The sequence below is a fragment of the Miniopterus natalensis genome, chromosome 9 (genome assembly GCF_054644295.1).
Source record: "Miniopterus natalensis isolate mMinNat1 chromosome 9, mMinNat1.hap1, whole genome shotgun sequence".
Classification (NCBI taxonomy): domain Eukaryota; kingdom Metazoa; phylum Chordata; class Mammalia; order Chiroptera; family Miniopteridae; genus Miniopterus; species Miniopterus natalensis.
In genome coordinates, this window is record NC_142089.1 from 13910501 (window position 1) to 13929812 (window position 19312).

A 19312-nucleotide genomic window follows, 5' to 3' on the forward strand; every position below is an offset into this window, starting at 1 on the left:
AACTTTGGGCCGAGGGGCTGGGTGAGGCTCGGCGCGGGGACGAGGCCTGCGGGCGCCCCTCTGCGTCGACAGCCGGGGCCCCGCGGACGGCATGTGACGGCACAGCGGCGGCCGCAGCGCGGGAAGGCGCGCGCCCCGCGGGCCCGGGGGGCTCGGGCGGCCGCCGAAGGGAAGAGGCTGCGGCGCGCGGGCGGCCCTTGCGGGCCCGGGTCCTGAGCCGCGCTGCCCGCTCGCCCGGGCCCCGCCGAGGCCGCCGCGCCCCCGCCGAGGCGCGGGAAGACTCTCTCCAAACTCCCTGAACTTCCTTGAGGGGCAGTCCCCGACCCGGAGAACCTCGCGGGGACCCCCGCCCCGGGCGGCGCCCTCCCCCGGCCGGGACCCCTGCCGGCCGCTGCCCGGATCTGAAAGCCTGAGGGGCCGGCCGGAGCCGACGGCCCCCAGCCGCGCGCCAGGCCACGATGCTCGTGAGGAAGGTGCCCGGCTTCGTCCCGGCCTCCCCGTGGGGGCTGCGGCTGCCGCAGAAGTTCCTCTTCCTGCTCTTCCTATCCGGCATCTTCACCCTGTGTTTCGGGGCCCTCTTCCTGCTGCCCAACTCCTCTCGCTTCAGGCGCCTCTTCCTGCCCCCCCGGACCCAGCAGCCCGGCGTGGAGGTGGTGGCCCGAGAGCAGGAGCCGCCCCCCAACCCGGCCCCCGCGGCGCCAGCCCCAGGCGAGGACGACCCCAGCAGCCAGGCCAGTGTCCGCAGCGGGAAAGGGGGGCCGCGCCGGGCGCCCCCCACCAGGAGCGGCGGCGGCAGCGCCGAGGCCCTCGCACCGCAGGAGGAGAGCATCCCGTTTAGCTTCGACTTTCATGCGTTCCGGAGCCGCCTCCACCACCCGGTCCTGGGGACTAGAACCCAGGACAGTGAGGACCCCCCGAGCCTAGTTCAGTCCCAGCGGACGAAAATCAAGGAGGTAAGTACTCTCTGCCCCCAGCCCCCCCCCCCCGCCCCCCAAAAAGAAAAGACCCTCTCGTGCTTGCTTCCACTACCCCTGGCCCTATCACTCCAGATCCCTGGTCTATCCTAGGCTCTCCTGGCGCACTCTGTGACCTTCTTTCTCCTCCGAAACTTCCCACCTTTATTCCTACGTGCTCACTTTCCCACTGCTGGGTTCAGTTAATGATCCCCATTCTTGACAAATGGTAGCTGAGCCACTGGACCAACTTTCCCCCACCCCCAGACTCTGGTCTCTCCAGTCCATTCCCCAGCCCTGGAGTTGTTAGTAAGACTTCTGTGCAGTCTCTAGTAAGGTTCTTTAATGGTACCCAATCTGCTTGCAGGGAGCCAAGGGCCATGTTCTTTCTCATTGTGTGTTCTTATGTCCTGACTTTACCCAAACCCCTGTAGGATCTGCTACCTGGAAACCCAGGATTAGGAAGGGGCGGTATTTGGTGTCCTGCAAATCTTTTGTAACCTAGCCAGCAACCTACAAACCAGAGGTGCATTCTTGTTAACTATTTCGATTGCGCTTTGGAACAGTTGCACGTAATTGCACGTGATGCAGGAAGAAATGACCAGTAAGGTGGTGGTAATGTTACAGAAGCTCCAGGGTTATTGGCTTAATGTGGCAGTTCTTAGACTTGTTCCCTGTAGGGATTGTACCAGGGAGGGGTTTAGAAGGATCACTTTGAGCCTGAATCTTAGTCTTAGTTTAAGAAACCAAAAGCAAACGTAGCCTCACCATGGCTTGAAGACTTGTCAAGCTGCCACTGGTACCTAAATATTCTGCTCTACCACTGCTAGAGCTGCCTGTGTGAGGTTTTTGCCCAGCGATGCACAGCGGGCTGCAGTGACACCCCCAGGCCACCAGGGGGCTGTGGGCAAGCAGTGGGCCAGGGTCTTCTAGAAAAGAGAGGATGCTCCCTACCTGGACGAGCCCAGGAGGCAAGGGATGCTTCTCTCTGAACTTCTCAGTTTGCTGCAAAGGAGTCAGCAGGTCTGGTGTGATTTCCAGGGGGAGCAGACAGCGAGGTTCAGGACCTGCCCTGTCAAGACCTACTCAGCCAGTGGAGAGCTTCGTTGCCCCCCTCTCCTTGTCCAAACTCTCCTCCTTCCCAGTGCCCAGCTTTCCTCACTTCTTATCTCTGCTGCTACTCAGCTCTTCTGCACTAAGCCCTGTCTGGAGACTGTCTTAACTAGCATTCACAGGACATTTTGTGACATCAAGATAGGAAGCCACAAAGATGAGTCCTTGTTTAGTGTGTGTGTACCCACTCTCACTTTCCAAATTCTTGTTGAAATCTCAAAGGTTTATTAAAGGCTGGAACTTGCAGTAGCTAAGGAGGGGGCATCTTTTTGGTTAAGAAACTGTTGTGGAATACTCACCTGGACCACCCACAGCACCCTTTCTCAAAGCTGCCTCTGAGCACTTTAGCCCTTTCTGCACTTTCAGACCTCCTCAAAGGGCAGTAACCCCCAGTGAAATTACATATAAACTGCATGGTTGCAGTTTTTCATGGGGTGCCCAGAGCTGCCATAGATTTTAAAAAGGATCCCCAAAGAATTAAGAATTAACTACTGACCCGTCTGGGTGTGGCTCAGCGGTTGTGCGTGGACCTAAGATCCAGGAGTTCGCATTTCGATTCCCAGTCAGGGCACATGCAAGAGGCAGCCGATGAATGATGACTCTCTCATCACTGATATTTCTCTCTCTCTCTCTCTCCCCTTCCCTCTCTGAAATCAATAAAGATATATATATATACTTAAAAAGGAATTAATTACTGTCCTCAGAAGAGGTACGTTTTACATTTGTGTCTGGACATGTGACCCATTTCTGAAAGCCTGGGGCTGGGAGTCATGGTGGCCTGGCTAGTGGGGATTTGGTTTTGCCCCTCTGTACAAAGACAGCCTACCTCGCTGGTAGAGTCTGTGGGCTTGACTTGCTGCAGTGGCTGCGGGGTGGTGAGAGTTGGGGGGTGTGGAGACTATGCTTTGCAGGTGGGTGTAAAATAACATGATGGGTGGAGGTCTGTGCTGAATGCCAGATGTCTGGATCTTTCTATCTGGCATCTTCGTGTGCCCCAGCAGTAGCTGGAGGCCTACTTGCATATACCTGAAGTTGACGTTCAGTGAGCCCTCTCTTACTATCTTGAAGATCTTAAGCTCCTCAGAATGGAGGGGCCTGGACTATATACACTATTAATGTTTTGAAGCCTATTGCTTCTGTCAGACTTCCTGAGCTTGGATCCTCCCCTCCCCCACCCTCCCAAACAACCTGAGTTATGTGGGGCCAAGTTTTCGATTTCTCTCTTAACCCAAAGCTACCTTCCCTGGTGCCCTGCCTGATGGGAAATGCATATGACTGTTGCTGGAGAGTATCTTTATTTCCTCCTCATTTAAATTTCTATCTGTGCCATGCCCACGGGTGGATCATTTCAGAAAGGTGCCTGTTTTCATAAAAGGGACTGTTGCTTTCCTCTCCAGCTTGTTTATTTCCAGACATGGATTGATTAGACCCCAGGAGCAGAGGGGAAGCTAGCATCAGATAAAAAGCGCTCTGTTCTTATAAGATGAGGTTTTTTTAAAGTGAAAGTAAACATCAAGAGAGTGTCAGGGTGATAAATGAGAGTGAATGAAGACTGGACACTGGGCTCTAGATCAACGAAATATTTATAAACATCCTAGTTTGAGAGATGGACATGGGCACAAGGTCTGTGCCGATAAGGTGGGTTGGAGCTGTGTGTTCTGAGTGTACATGCATCAGGAAACAGTCTGTCACTCCAACCAACTACGTCTCCTCACTTTGCAATTTTGGAACCTTAGGGGAGGCAATGTGGTGGAAAGGGAAGACCCAGAGAACATGGGTTTGACAGTTTAGCTCAACTATCATCTGTCTGACTCTGGACAAGCAGCTTCCTCTCCTTCCTGGGCCTGATTTTTCCTTCTGTAACATGGGGTGAGTGAGGGGAGAATAGACTGGTCTCATACACTCTTGCTTCGAGACCTGGCCTCTAAGTAGATTGCCAGTCTTCTCAGGGGCTTCTTAGCAGGTGGGCTTTTCCCAGCTCTGTATCAACATGTCTTAGTTCCATGAAGTCTGGGACAGAGGGGTGTTGCTACTGATGGTGGTGGTGTTTACTGTTGTTTCCCTAGCACCTAGTCAAGAATAGATATTTATAGAGTTGATTAAGTTAATTATCCCCATCACCTATAAACTGAGCTTTAGAGGTGGGATTGAACAGTGACAGATCCTCAGCTTGGAATCATAAAGGGTTGACGAAAATGTAAAACAGCTTGCTAGCGGTCTTCCCTTTCAGATCTGACGATAATATAGGATATTATTGTTAAAATTATTATAGAGACCTCAGCCATAGGTGGGTTTCTGATGGATTTAAGTTCAACAGATTCTTCTGACTCATGACAAGAGTTGGGGGTATATTAGCTTGTCAGGGTTGCATCCCAGTGAAAGGATTCAAATTCTCCTGGGTCCTACTAATGATGGTTGGCTGCTGATCTGGGGAACCTCAATCGTCCCTTCCAGTGAAGCTTTTATTAAGGGGAATTGAGCAGTCTGGGACAATGAGAACATAGTACTGGAGGGGGCTGCCCTCAGTCCCCTGAAGAATGTGGGTTAAATTTCACTCTTGTCCCAATCCTTTCTGCCCGTATCCACCACTGTATGTGGCAGTCCCACTAAGAATCCAACCTGGGTTCACATCCTAGCCACACCATCTTCTCCAGCCTCATGGGAGAATTCCTATTTGTCACTGTGCCTCAGTGTTCATGGTAAAATGAACAGACTGGCGTTTAGGGGATTCTTCTCTCTCCCTCACTCCCACCTGTTTACTGTTTTGTTTATGGATCTGCCTAAGCACCTAGAATAGGGTATGACACTAGTTGGCTCAGATAATTGAGTGAGTGGCTACAGTAAAGATCTATAAATTAGCAGTTAGGATTGCTGGTGGCAGAGGCTGGCCCTTCTTCTAGGGTACCTGATTCTCAGTAGGGGGCCACAGCAAGGTTTGGGAGCTTAGCAGCTCCAGGACCCAAGAGACCTTCTAGAAGTTGCAGTAAAAAAGAAAGAAAAAAAAAGTTGTAGTAATTTTCCAAGTGCAAGTTTATCTTGAAGGGAGTGGGGAGGGGCAGTCATGAGTGAAATCTTTCATGCTTGGATAGCGGGCATCTGCGGGATGCCCGAGTCGTCCTGAAGTGCCTGCGACTTGGCAGGGGGTGCCTGGGCTCTTGCCGTCCATGCCTGCTGTGTTAAGCCTCCAGGATATTGCTGGTTATATGTGGCTATGTCTGAGAAAGTCATCTTGGCAAATGATCTTTGCTCCGCATTAATGGGCTGGTTTCGTTAGTCATATGTGGTTTCTCTGCATGTCTGATTTATCACCACTAGTGTCAGGGACAGGTAGGAAAATTAAAAGGCTTTGTGTTCTTTGTAGCATGTGAGTCTGAGTGTGTGAGACATTCAGGATAATTAATACTAGGAACACCTCAGATTTAAATAGCTTTCCTTTGAAGAGCTTTGTTTAAGTTGCAAATCCACTGAATATCTTTGTTCCCCCCTAGTCCTTCAGTTTTACTGTTGTCCTGTTCTATGATACATTTAATATAGTGGAAAGAGTGGCCTATAATAACTGGACAGGTCCCTTGGGTGACTCTTACATCCTAAGCTTGGCCACATACCTCATTCTTCTTCCTTGGAACTGCGTACTGCAAGGAAGGCTTAGAATCGTTCCCTCCAGGTGTACAACTTAACACCCCCAGGTTAGGTGGGTCTCTACTTTCATTTTGAGTTGCACCATCCCTTGGGGGAATTAGGCGCATACATTCCAGGACTAATTGCTTCTCAGGCCTCACATCCCTAACTATTTTTAGTGTTTGGTCTAGAAACAAATAATACAATGACTTTTAAAAGTCAGCTGCTTACTTCACATTGTAGTTAGGGGGGTAAGAGTATAGATTCCCCTGCGGTTTTTAGAGTGACTGATTTACATCCAAGCTTAAGAAATGCCTTTTCTCTAGCTTTCCCCGAAGACTGATCCATTACTCCACCAAAAATAAATATTGTGATATATATCAGGCATACTTTGCTCAAAGGGACTTACATCTCTTCTCTTATTGAAACAAATAAATCAGGCTTGCAGATTGGAAAGCCCTGTGTAGGGAAGCTGTTTGGCAATCTAGGTGGGCACCCAACCTTGGGTTTCTGCCTCTGGCTGGGGGAGGGTCCCTGCCTCTGCATCCTAAGTTAAGTCTGTGTTAAAGGAGGTGGTGGGAGCTTTAGGAAATTCTCTCCCTACCTTGCTTTCATGGGCCAGGTTAGGAAAGCCTTAGCAAGGAAATGATGGACAGGATTCAGGAGAGTGGTTGCCTCAGGTGAATTCATGGGCATTTATTACATTTCTTTTTTTAAAAGGGCCGTGCAAAGAGCAGGGATGAATTTCATAAACCAAGGATTATTATTATTTCAGTTCTGTACACCTGCAGTCCAAAAAAACCAGGCTCATTCAAACAATAAGCCCTAGCTCTTGATTTCCCATTACCCTGGGGCCAGGCCTTATGCACAAGTGTTTGCATAATTTGGGGGGGAGGGGATGATGGGCTTTCTCAGCTCTGTATTCTCGTGGCAGGTGAGGGTAAGAAACAAACTGGAGACTCCTCAAACAATTTTGAGGATTCAAGGACCTAAGTCCCCCTCCCCTTCTTTTCTTCACCCTCACTCAGCTCCAGGGGCCAGGTAATAGCTGAGGCAGCATAGTTTTGGTTTTCTTAAATGCAGAGATCACTGTAAGCCACACGTGCTTTTTGGTGTCTCCATCACTGGAGAACAGAAGCTACAGAGATCACAGCTACAGGCTGCGGCCTCAGTGTGATGGTCCAGTTATAGGTGTTTCTTTCCCTGAGAAAGCTATTTTCTAAGGTTTGGGTTGGGAGCTCCCCAAACTCGGCAGTCAGGCAAGTCAGAACAGCTCGTACTATAAGGGGTCTGAGTATGTCTCTTAACTTTGAATTTTCATTAATTAAAGACCAGGGCAATTGTCTATCTGTTTTAGTGTAGTACTGTTAGTGGTAACTCTTACAGAAGAAACTTTGGCATACTGATTAGTGTCCTTTTTAATAGATAAGCAGTATTTGTGCTCTTATCTGGTGTGCTCTGGGATTCAGCTGCTCCACAGGTGAATCTTCTAGGCAAACAATTTTCACTAAATAGCAACCATCTTCGGTGACAGAGAAGTAGATTTTGCTCCTCTCCTTTCACCTCTGCCGTGACTTGGTGGTCACCATAAAACCCACTGTGCAATACAACAGTGTTTTATAGGGCCTGATGAGGTCTATAGATAAGACTGTCGGCCTCTCAATGCCTGTCCCTTGTGTTCTTGTCTTTTTATTTGTTTTATTTTTTTTACAACCACCTTGTGATACAGGTATCATGTACTTATTTAAGTATAATTTATATGTGTGTGTATATATATATATATATATATATATATATATATATATATGGCAAAATGCACAGATCCTAAATACACAGTTTGCTAAGTTTTAACAAATACAGAAAGCCATGTAAACTACTCCCCTATCAAGATATGAAACATTTCCACCACCGTAGAAAAGCCCCTCTGCTCCTTCCCAGTCAATCCCCTTTCACCCACTCCCAACTACTGCTTTGATTTGTCACCAGAGATTAGTTTTGCCTGTTCTAGAACTCCAAATAAATGGAATAGTACAATATATGCCTTTTGGGGCAAGGCTTCTTTCATCCACATGGGATCAGTACTTCATTCCTTTTTATTGGTGATATGTATTCTGTTGTATAAATATCCCATAATTTGTTTATCCATATACCTGTTGTTGGACTTTTTGGTGGTTTTCAGTGTTTGGCTATTATGAATAAAGCTGCTCTTCCTAGTTTGCTGAAAGGTGGTTTTTTGGGCTTTTTTTGAATTAGGAATGGGATTGAATTTTTCCAAATGCTTTTTTTCCTGTATCTATGGAGATGATCTTCATATGGTTTTCCTGTTTAATTTTGTTAATATAGTGAATCATATTGATTTTTTTTAAAAATGTTAAACCAAACATGCATTTGATTTTCTAATATTTGATTAAGAATTTTTGCATCTATGTTTGTAAGGGATTTTGGTGCGTAGTTTTCTTGTGAAGCCTTTGTCTGATTTTGGTAAAGCATTATATTGGCCTCATAAAGTGAACTGAAAGTGTTCTCTTTATTTTCTGAAAAAGTTTGTGGGACACTAATATTTCCTCTTCCTTAAATGTTTGATAGAATTCACTACGAAAGCCATCTAGGCCTAGTGGATTTGTGTGTGTGTGTGTGTGTGTAGTTTTAAATTACGAATTCAATTACTTTAACAGCTATACCACTGTTCACAACTTCTAGTCTTTGTGTCAGTTTTGTCAATTTCACTTTCAAGAAATTTACCTCTTTCATCCAAGTTGTGGAATTTATTGGAATACCATTGTTTTTATGATTCTCATTTTACTTTGAGTCTTTGTAGGATCTGTAGCGGTGTTCCCTCTTTCATTCCTCACCCTGGTAATTGATTTCTCTGTTTTATTCTTAAAAATAGCTTTGTTAGTAGTTTATTAGTTTCACTGATCTTTCCTAAGGACCAACTTTTGATCTTTTTAAAATATTCATTTTTTAGTTTTATTGATTTTTAACTCTTTCCTTCCTTATGCTTATTTTGGGCTTAATTTATTCTCTTTTTCTAATTTCTTTATCTAGCCTGACAATCTGCCTATGTCCACTAATCCTCCTCTAATCTGTATTCTGTAGCTGTCATATATTTTGCTTCTACTTGTGTTATAAACCTCATAATACATTGGTATTGTTTTTGCTTTAAACAGTCAATTTTCTTAAAGAAATTAATAAATCAGAGTCTTATTACTTACCCCCTATATTTACGCACAGTAATTCTTCCTTCCTTCTTGTATGTCTGAGTTTCTGTATAGAATCATTTTCCCTTCAACCTGAAAATCTATTTAACATTTCTGGTAGTGCAGTTCTGCTGGTAACAAATTCTTACAGCTTTGTTTATCTGAAAATGCCTCTATTTTGCTTTCATTTTAAAAGGATATTTTTTCTGGATGTAGAATTTTAAGTTGACACTTTTCTTTTTTTACATAAAAGACTCATTGTTTCATAACTTGCATTGTTTCTGGTGAGAGGTTAGAATATATTCCCTTGCATATAATCTTTTCCCCTTTCTTTGAATGCTATTAAGATTTTCTCTTTATCTTTAGTTTTCAGTAATTTGATTATGTTGTGCCTGGGTGCAGATATTGTTTATCCTTCTTGGGGTTTGTTGAGCTTCTTTTGTTAATGTTTTTTTCATCAAGTTTGGAAACATTTTGCCCATATTTCTTTAACATTTTTTTTACCCCAATCTATCCTTTTCTTTTAGAATTCCAGTTACATATAAGTTAGATTCCCTGATATTTTCCTAGAGGTTACTGAGTCTCTCTTCATTTTCTTTTCATTCTTTCTTTCTCTCTGTGCTTTGGTGTAGATAATTTATATTAACCCACCTTCAAGTTCACTAAACTTTTCTTCTGTAGTGTCCAATGAGTTATTAAGCTCACCCAGTGAATTTTTTTATTTCAAGTAATGTTTTTTACTTCTAGAATTTTAATTTGGACCTTTTCTTTATTGTTTCTGTTTCTCCAGTATTTCCTCTCTATTCACTCATTGTTTCCATATTTTCCTTTAAGCCCTAAGGCGTATATAATATAATATAATAATATAATAATATAATATAATATAATATAATATAATATAATATAATATAATATAATATAATATAATATAATATAATTAATATAATTAATATAATGTAATATACACACACACGTGTATAATAGCTTTTTAAGAAGTCTTTGCTATTTCCAATATCTTTGTCATCATTGGGTCTGTCTCTGTTGGCCATTTATCTCCTGGTTATCTCACATTTTTCTACATGTGTCTACTCATTTTTTAAATTTTATAACAAACATTGTGAATACTGCTTTTTTGAAATTCTAGATTTGTCTGCTTTTAAGCAGTTTTTCTTCCCCTTTCTGTTAAGCTGTCAGCTGTCACTGCTTTCGGCTGCCAGGACACCCGCCTCTTGCTGCTTGTTCTCTGCTCTTCCTATTTTGCTGTTTCTAACCTGCAGTGAGCCAGGAAAGTGTTCAGTCTAGCTTGTTAGCTTTATATGTAAAGTACAAATAAGCAGACTTGAGTAGGTCTCTGAAGACTCCTGAATCCAGTGCTTGGACTTTAATGTACATATTTTAGTGTAGTTTAGATATTTAAAGATTCTTATTCATTTTTGGTAATTGATATTAGATGCATGAAATACAATTTTGTGTTGCAACATACCCTGAATAGAGACAATAGTTCTCAAAAGGGCTTCTGATTTCTGGTTGATGTCATCTTATATTATGTGTGCATTTTTGCTTTTCTGCTTTTAGATGTTAAAAGAATTATTTGTTGGTATTTCTGATGTTCCAGCAGCCTCCATTAGTGTGACTTTCCTCTTAGGATTTTTTTTAATGTGTCTAATATTTTCTTTGGCTCCTTGCCTTAAGTCTAATGATGACTATTTAAAATTTGGTTTGTAAATCCCCACATTTAAAAAAAGAAAAAAAAAGAACTGTTCGTGTAGGCCAAGTAGCTGAATTACTGATCAGAAGGATGCTAAATGTACATGGCTAAAGGATTTCCAAGGTGCACCTGTGAGCTCTGATCTCTTATTTCCCCTTGCTCAGGAAAGTTCAGAATGAAATAAATGTAGTATCTTTTTGAAAAGTCTACCTTTAATTGCATTTGTCTCATTGGGGCATGTGGGGGTTGAATAAAAGTTATGTCTCTTATTTCAGATCCTTCTCCCCACTTTCACTCCTAGAGTGAGCTTCTCAGAGGTTAAACCTAGGCTTTGCCAAGTAAATGCTGGTCTCCTGGGAAGACATTTCAGCACCTTTTTGTTTTTCTGAACTGTGTTTTTGACCTAAATCAACAAGTCTTCCTCCTTTCCAACTCTTCCATGTCATTCCTACAGAGTTCTGGCGTAGTCTTGGTTTTTAATAATAAGAATCATGGGAAAAGAAGACATTAGTCTCTTGCTTTTAGAACTGGATCTTTTCGAGAGCAGCCTATCAAATACAAACAATTTTGCTACTTTAGAATATAAGGAAACCCTCTATAAGAAAGGTTCATGTATTGACAGAAAAATAGAAGCTCGGTTTAGAGACTTCTAGCAGTTTCAGATACAGGCCTTCCTGGGTGTGTAATATTATGTAAGGGGTAGAGACTTTACACTGAGTCTCTCCAAGGTGGTCTTGTATAATAGTCTCTCTTTTATCATGCCAGGAGGTCTATGTCTGATTATTGATCTTTGAGTAGTGAGAAATGGTACCAGAGTGGCATCAGTCCAGATGGGACTGAGGGAGACGAGGGATGTTAGACATTTCCTGTGATTAGGCTGGATTAGATGAAAGCATAACAAGATTATGTGCTCTGAGTAAAGGGCTCTTAAACTTGGCACCGGTGGGAACAGAATTCCAGTTTGTCAGCCCTGGAATTCGAAGTCATCTTGCGTGTTAGGAAAGGGTTTCTGACTCTCTGGCCTCTGTACCACCCATTGTCTTTTAAATCCCCAGGGGGTTCTGCTTTGGAGGGAGTGGGGGCTGGGCTGAGCTGGGCTGATGACCACACCTCATAGACAGATCAGATCAGTAATTCCTCATGTACGTGGTTTTCTTAGTAGCGCCCTAGCTTCCCATTAAGAGGTTAGCTGATCCCCACAACAGCCTGTGGCCTACAGAGCACGTACTATAATTCCATTTTATAGCAAAGAGAAGGAAGACCCTGAAAAGGAAGGAACCAGCTCCAGGCCCTGCCAGTTTAAATTGTGATGCACCGACTTAAATCTCTTCTCCTGACGCTTAGGTTGACATTCTTTCTGTTACATCATCTGAAAGCTAATGAGTGATAATTAGAGGAAGAGTTCACTTTGGGATGGAATTAAGTAGAAATTGTCATAGTCTTGGTAGGTATTCAAAAGAACAGGGATTTTAACCTTTATTGCAATCTGGAACCCCCTAGGAGATCTTAGTAAATACTGATGCTCCAGTTCTCTCCCCCGCCCCCCAGGAGTCTGATTTAATTGGTCTCGGGTGAAGCCTAAGCACTGGGATTTTAAAAAACTTTCCAGGTGGTTCTAACATGCACTATGCTTTAGAACTCATCTATGGCAGTTTTGTCTTCACTTGAGCTATATCTCCTTTCTGGCTAGGTTTCCCTTTTACCCACTTACTGAAGAATTTGGAAATTTTCTATATTTATTAAGACCTCAATGAGGATCAGGGGGAAAAATGAGCTGGGGCAAAGACTCAGTTAAAACGGAGTTTTCTAGAGTTAAGATCATATGTTGTTAACATGGTGAAGAAAAGCCATAAGTTGATTAAAATGGTAAGAGAAAATATTGAAAACACCAACTGTTGAGCCTCAGCTACACAGTGAAGGCTGTATGAGCTGAAGGAACAGCAGAGAAATCTCTGGTTTTCAGAAATTTTATAGTGTAACATTGTCATGCGTCTGAATCACTTCCCACCACACACAGATGTATAGAGGGAGACAAACGTTGGAATTAAACAAGCTGCATAAATATTTGCTTGTCCCACTGAAATCTCTTTTGGGGAAGCAGGTGGGGCATAAACATCTGAAATGAAAATAGTTGCTTGCCCAGAAGTAGATTTCCCAAAAGGCCATCACCCTCCCTCCTGTGGCTGCCTCTGCCACTTTCCAGCTAACAGAGCAGCCTTTCACATTGGGGCTTGGGCCTTAAAATCTGATAACAGGTGCTCAGGAAAAAGAATATATTGGAGGAGTGGAGGAGCCAAGCCCAGTCCCGGGTGTTCAGATTCACGGCAGCAGCGCCTGCAGTTTCGTATCATCTCCGCCTTGCCAGGAGCTGCGTGTGACTTAACCTGAGAACTGCTGCCCTGGGCTGATCAGATCACATCTGTCCAGGCCACTTCCAGGGAAAGCTGCGGGAGGTGAGAATACACTGCACGTCAGTGTGAGCTGTTTCCATGCAAGAAACCTTTGAATTCTCAACCGGTGCCCAGTTGCAATCTTTCTTCAATCTGTCCCAACTATTTCTAGCAAATTCTTTGGCTGATGTGGACCATAGAACAAGTCCGTTTTATCCTAAACTTATTTCATTCCAGCTTGAAGGGGGTGGGCATTTAGCACTAATGGAGAGTCAGGCTTCAGAGAAGACATTTCCTTCTGTCGTGAAATCTTATGTTAAGGCGTGCTTACTCGGAGGCCCCTGGCTGCAGGAAGCAGTGACCGGGATGGAGCCTGGCAGATGGCTGTAGCCGCGGCTTCCTGGAGGCCTGGGTTGGGGGAAGGTTGTTTGTATATTGCTTTTCATTTATGCATTGGTCTTATTTTCATCTTTCTGAGGTACCCAGATGCTACGGTGATAGATTGGTTGGAAACGACTCATTTGTCAGGATTCCGTGGGGGACGTGGCTTTCCTTCCGTGTGCAGTGGAGTCTAAAATGTTTAATTAGATGCTGAGGCATTTCTGCAAGGGTCCATTTCTGTCAGTTCTCCCAGGTGGATGCCAATCCTTAGGTTGGAGAGGGTCTGGGGCTTTTCTGGGCCCAACTTTCTCTCCCCTCATTTTTGTCTTGATATAACCCTCAGTCCTACCTCCTTTCAGTTGCTGGGTGTTCCCCCCCCCATTTTTGTTCTGGAACTGCCTTCATGTGACTGCCAGAATTTGCAGAGCTGATGCATGTTGGAAATCTAGTTGTCAAACAGATTCATACCAGACTTTATGAAATAATGTAGTTGAACTGATATGTAGTGAGTGGAATATTAACAACCTGCTGCTTATCTGTCTCACTCCAGTTCAACTTTTTCAGAGAACTCACCTTGCTCTGACTGCATGCCAGGCAGTGGCCTAGAGGCTGCGGCTGCAAAGACGAGGCTTCTGCCCTCAACAAGTACGACATCTAGTCAGGGTGTGGCAGACGTGTAAACAGTGTACAACGTATACACAGTTGTAACACTATGAAGGTGCCAAATAAGGGAGTGAACAAAGGGCTGGGAAGTCATGTCAGCCTGGAGTGAGATTGGGGGAAAGGACGGCATTTCAAGCAGATGTGGAGAGTATGGGGCAGTGGGCTTGCAAAACAGCAGGGGGCTCCACATGCTGGGTCTGGGGAGGTGACATAGGTGTGGGCGTGGGAGGTGAAGTTTAGAATGGCTAAGGTTTCCATCTGGGGTAGATGGAGACCAGGAATTGAGACAGGGAGAAATCCAGGGAAGGGGAGAAGAGTTGAATTCTAGACATGAAAGAAATGATACGCTTGTGAAATCTAGGTGGTTAGGAAATGTAGGTTTAGTACCAGTGGGGGTGCTGGCACAGGAGATGCAGATTTAGTATGTGTGCCAGGGGTTGAAGGCTTGAGTACAAAGCTACTCAAGGAAAACCTGGACTGGACTGCAAGGCACAGGGGTCAGAGCCTTTGGGACAAGGTAGAGGCAAGTGGCAGAGGGACTAAGAGAGCTGTGTCTACTCTCCTTTTTCCTTGCACCAGCTGGTCTGCCACACCTTGTGGCCCATGGACCCCAGCTCTCATCTCTCAGCCTCATGCAAGCTTGCACCCGGTGCCTCTCCTGAGGGGCCTGCCCTTAGTTTTCGGCTCCTCCCCTCCCACTCCCAGCTTCAGAGGATTATCTCCTCTTGCCATGGATTCCTTAGCTTTCCTTCCCTGCTGGCATCAGGGATAGAGAGTCTCCCCTTTGTTTCCTGGTGGAATATCAGGGCTCACCACCAGACCTCTGCTAAGAAGAGCCGGGTGCTCTGAGCTGTCTGCTCTTTGACTTCTGAGCGAGAGCCCAGGAGCCAGCCTGAGGATGGGGCGACTTCTCCTGGCCTGATGCTGAGTGAGCCCAGCCGTGTAGCTTGCTTCCTGCTTGTCCCAGCAGACATGTGGAGCCGTCCTCCAGCTCCCTTCTGGATATGGGGGGTGTGCATCCCCGGCCTGGCCACTCACTAAAGATTCATAGGCCAGCTCCTTCATCAGTGAGAGAGGAGACCACCTGTGCTGGGAGAAGGCATAGTTTAATCTTCATTACTGTCGAGGAAAGGAAGAGATTGTGGCCTGGTGAAGGTGCATTTTGTCTTTTCCCAGTGACCGCAGCAGCAGTCAGTGGCCAAATAGATACCATGTTCTTCTAGGCTTGTGGGCGGATTCTTCTGAAACCAAGCCCCTGACCATGGAAGGAAGGGTCATTGGCAAAGTCTCTGCTGAAACTGCCATCTAAGGAGTGTCTAAATGGCATTCTCATCCTGGCCACCCTTCCAGATTTTCTCCTGTTGGCTCAGCCCTCACCCCAGAAGCTGCCTGCTTCCTGGCCCAGCCTGGGATCAGAAACAGACTCCTCAGCTGGGCTGTGTGTCTGGAAGAAATCCTGAAAGCCATGGTGCCAGATCAGCCCCCGTCTGTGGCAACCAGGTAGTCTTGACCTTTTCTGTCTTGCCCCGATCATTCTGACTTTTCCTGAAGTGGTCTGAGCATCCTGAAGTCTGAATGTTTAAGTCTGCTCGTCCTCTGGGTACCAGCTAAAGTGTGGAGTGCTGGTCAGTTCTGGTTTATTGTCAAAGAACTGAAAAGTGTGTGGTGCTTTTCTCCCCTGCGGTCACTGTGTTTCCAACAATAGCCTGTGTTGGGTTGCTAGGCCTCCTCGGAGAGGTGCTGAAAGCTAAAGTGATTTCCTGTTCCTTCATCCATGCCCACCCTCACCCAGATTTTTTATGTTGGCAGAAGACCTTGTTGCAGTTCCCAGCTATGCTGAAAAGGGTTGGACATCCTGACTCTGTATACACTTGCTGCCCCCCCCCCCCCCCCCCCCAGCCTGAACTTTCTGTCCTCAGCACTCCCTCTGCAGTCCTGGAGCTCCGGAGACTCCAGAATCTCACATGCACTGAGGCTGCAGAGCCTGCTACATGAGGTGCTAACCTTTTAAAAACCATGTATCATTCTAATCACTTAAAAAATGTACAATTCAGTAGCAGTAAGTATATTCATGATGATGTGTGACCATAACCACTGTCTGGTTCCAAAACTTCCTCATCACTCCCAATGGAAACCCTGTGCCCATTGAGTACCACTCCCCACCCCCCAGCCCTATCCCCCAGCCCCCGAGCCCCCCAGCCCCTCAGCCCCTGGCAACCACTATTCTGCTTCCTGTGCCTGGATTTTTCTATTCGGGATAGTTCACATTTATAAATGGAATCATATAATATGGGGCTGTATGATGCTTTTAGGGTTCATTCATGCTGTAGCATGTGTCAGTTTCATTTCTTTTTATACCTGAATAATGTTCCATTTTGTTTTTCCATTCACCCTCTGATGGACATTTAGGATGTTTCTACCTTTGGGCTGTTATAAGTAATGCTGCTATGAACGTTAATTTATACTTTTTTGGGGTGGACATATGTTTTCAGTTCCTTTGAGTACGTACCTAGGAGTGGACTTGCTCTGGACCACATGATAATTCTGTGTTTAATTCATTGATGAACTGCCCAGCTTCCACAATGGCTGCACCATCTTACATTCTCATCAGGAGTATCAAGGGCGGTGGTGACCTTTGAAGCTAAATGTGCCAGCCCCGCTGCATAAACCAAAATAATTATCTGGGGTGAGCCTCAGTATAGGGTAGCTGGGACCAGTGGCTTCAGGAATGAGCAGGGGCAGAACATGGGGCCTGGGGAACTCTGATTGAGGTCACAAGCATAGCTGGGCCTTCCAGGGCCTAGCCTGCAGGGGTGGTTGAACCTCTTCAGTTTGGTGGGGTTTGTGAAGTGTAGGGCAGGTGATTTGATTAGTGGGAGGGCTACATGGTGGGCTTTGGAGGCCTGACCCAGGTGGTGCCTGTGGGTGTGAGGGGTTAGACCCTGAGCCTGGGATGGTGGCAGTGTGGCCTCACCCTAGGGAAGACTGGTTTCCAGTAGAAAGAGGAGGCAGGTCCAAGCCCTGCCCACAGAGGAGGCTGATGGGGGAGCAGGGGGAGGGAGCGCTGCAGTGGAGGGTGGGGGCACTTCCCTGGGCTCTAGTCAATGGAGGTGCCATGTCTTACCCCAAAGCAATGCCCCTCTCCTGAGGCCAAGGCAGCTGATTGCCCTGAATCTGGGGTTAGGTTCTGAATTAAGCATGTGAGGTGAAATCTAAGCTTGTGTGGTCAAAACTGTCCTTGACGGTCTCTTGTTGCCAGGATCTAGGCCCTTGGTGGCTTCTCTTTTCCTGGAGCAGTGGAAGCCAAGATCTCATTTGAGTGGGGCAAGTGTAATAGGGAAAATAAAGAGATTGGGTGGCAGAAGTGTAGAATTGATTATATGTGAGTTAAATGTGTACCTAATGTGACTTCCCATCCTTCTGTTAGCTGTACTGACTGGCTTGGGACCTAGGGCAGGTGTGAGGCCGGGGAGGAGCAGAAAGACTAACCTCAGAGGCTCTGGCATGTGCCTCAGGGATGTCCTCTCACCCCTTGTCATACTGGCTCTCAGGCCGCCATAAACCCACAACAGGGTGAAGGTGGCTCCCTTCACCGTAGCCAGGCTCTGGGAGCCCAGCCTGCATCTGGCAGAGGCCTCCTCCAGGGTACGTGGGCCAGGTCAGTGCCACCTCATAAGCAGTGTTATAGTTTAACAGCATTACAGTTTCATAGTGATGTGTCTACATTCACTGCCTCCTTGGAGCATTTGTGAATCAGGGAGCATATTCCCAGTTTACAGATTGAGGCTTAGAAAAGAGTGGCTTTCAAAGCTCATGATTAGGAAGAGACAGAATTAGGACACATACCTGGGACTTCTGGCTCTAGATCCAGCATTCTTTTTATCGTGTTCCACTTCCTGGGGAAGCTGTCTGATACTGGTGCCAATCTTTTCCTACGTTCTCTTTGTTGGAACAGACGGGGAGTCTTGGAGTCATGAGATGCTAAGAACCTGGGGAAGGATCAGGGTCATGTCTGATTCTTACGCAGGTGGGTCTTGCTCTCCCTGGGCTCTGGTCAAACGTGAGATGGATCTGTTTTCCCTGCTCTGCCAAGGCCATCTTGGCCCCCCACTGGTCTCCCATCTGTCTGTGTCTGTTTCTGGGCAGCAGCCTCCCAAAGTGATAGACCTTATCTGAAGTTGGCTGAGATTTTGGGGTCGATCCTTGGTTTTGATGAGGCAGAGTCAGCATCTCCTGCTTGCAGCCCCAGCTTTCAGCAAATGGTAAACTCTACTTGAGGGCAACATTCAATTATGAAAATCTATTTCTCTTGCCACATTCAAAAAGCCTCCTAATGTGCCTTTGTGCACACACAAGTTTAGTGACACATCACTAAATGTGTATGTGGTTGCCATGGAAATGTCTCTCCTCTAACATGGCAGTCACTCCAAGAGCAAAGAGAAGGGAAGTTTTCTTTGTAAAGAGAAGCAGAGCAGAACTTGGCTAATTGTCATCACACTAATCCCCAAACTGTCATTCTTCCCTGACTACCTGTCTCCTACTTCCTGTCAACGGTAGAAGCCGCTTTAGCCTGCCACTGCGTTTCCTTAGGAGTTTCACAAGCATCTTTCTTAACGTTTATGCCAGGCACGTACCAGGAAGGACCCCAGGACTCTTAATTTGCGTTTTCACCCAGCTTAGAAAGTGCACCCTCCTGGACCTCCTGGCACTTGAGTCTCATAAGAAGAACTCTTGGCACCAGGTCTTCTGAAGATGCTTTGTGTTTTCCACCGGAGACGCTGAGCCTCCGTTTTTGTCTTCGTGACAAATGCATGATATGAAGGCATACACAGCCTGCTGATACTCAGGCACTGTTTGAACATCCGAAATCCCAGACATGTTCCTCGTAACTGTGTGAATCCGCAGAGTGTGGGAAAGACGGAGGACTCCGAAGGCCTCAGTCTGACTGAATGCCTTCTCGTCTCTCTGGTCCACCCTCGCCCCATTTTCATCTCTTTCCTGTTGACTTTCTTGACTGAGTCTCTCCTGGGCAAAGAAGTCCTTGCATTTCAGGATTTTACCAGCACCTTCTGGGGGATCCTCAGTCCATATTGGCTGATCCTTTGCCTGGGTCATTGGGCTGCACCAGCTTCCCTAGTCTTGGGGCTGGGTAGCTGCTCTTAATGGTTCTGAAGTTCAAGTTGCTGGGTCATTTTGCTGCTGTAGTTCACCGGTGGCCAGCTCTGAGGCAGAAACCTTAGCATCTTGCCCTGAATACCCCTGAATACCTGCCCTTGGAACCTGTCA

The 19312-nt window shown here is 46.0% G+C and overlaps 1 protein-coding gene across 1 annotated transcript in view; it reads left to right on the forward strand.

The window, feature by feature from the left end:
• Nucleotides 1-228: 228 nt before the first annotated feature.
• MAN1C1 (mannosidase alpha class 1C member 1) overlaps nucleotides 229-19312 on the forward strand; it is a 109324-nt gene continuing 90240 nt past the window's right edge. The window contains exon 1 of the mRNA XM_087820227.1: nucleotides 229-953. Within this exon, the coding sequence (XP_087676353.1) occupies nucleotides 459-953 (495 nt within the window). The 5' untranslated portion in view covers nucleotides 229-458. The remainder of the gene's footprint in view (nucleotides 954-19312) is intronic.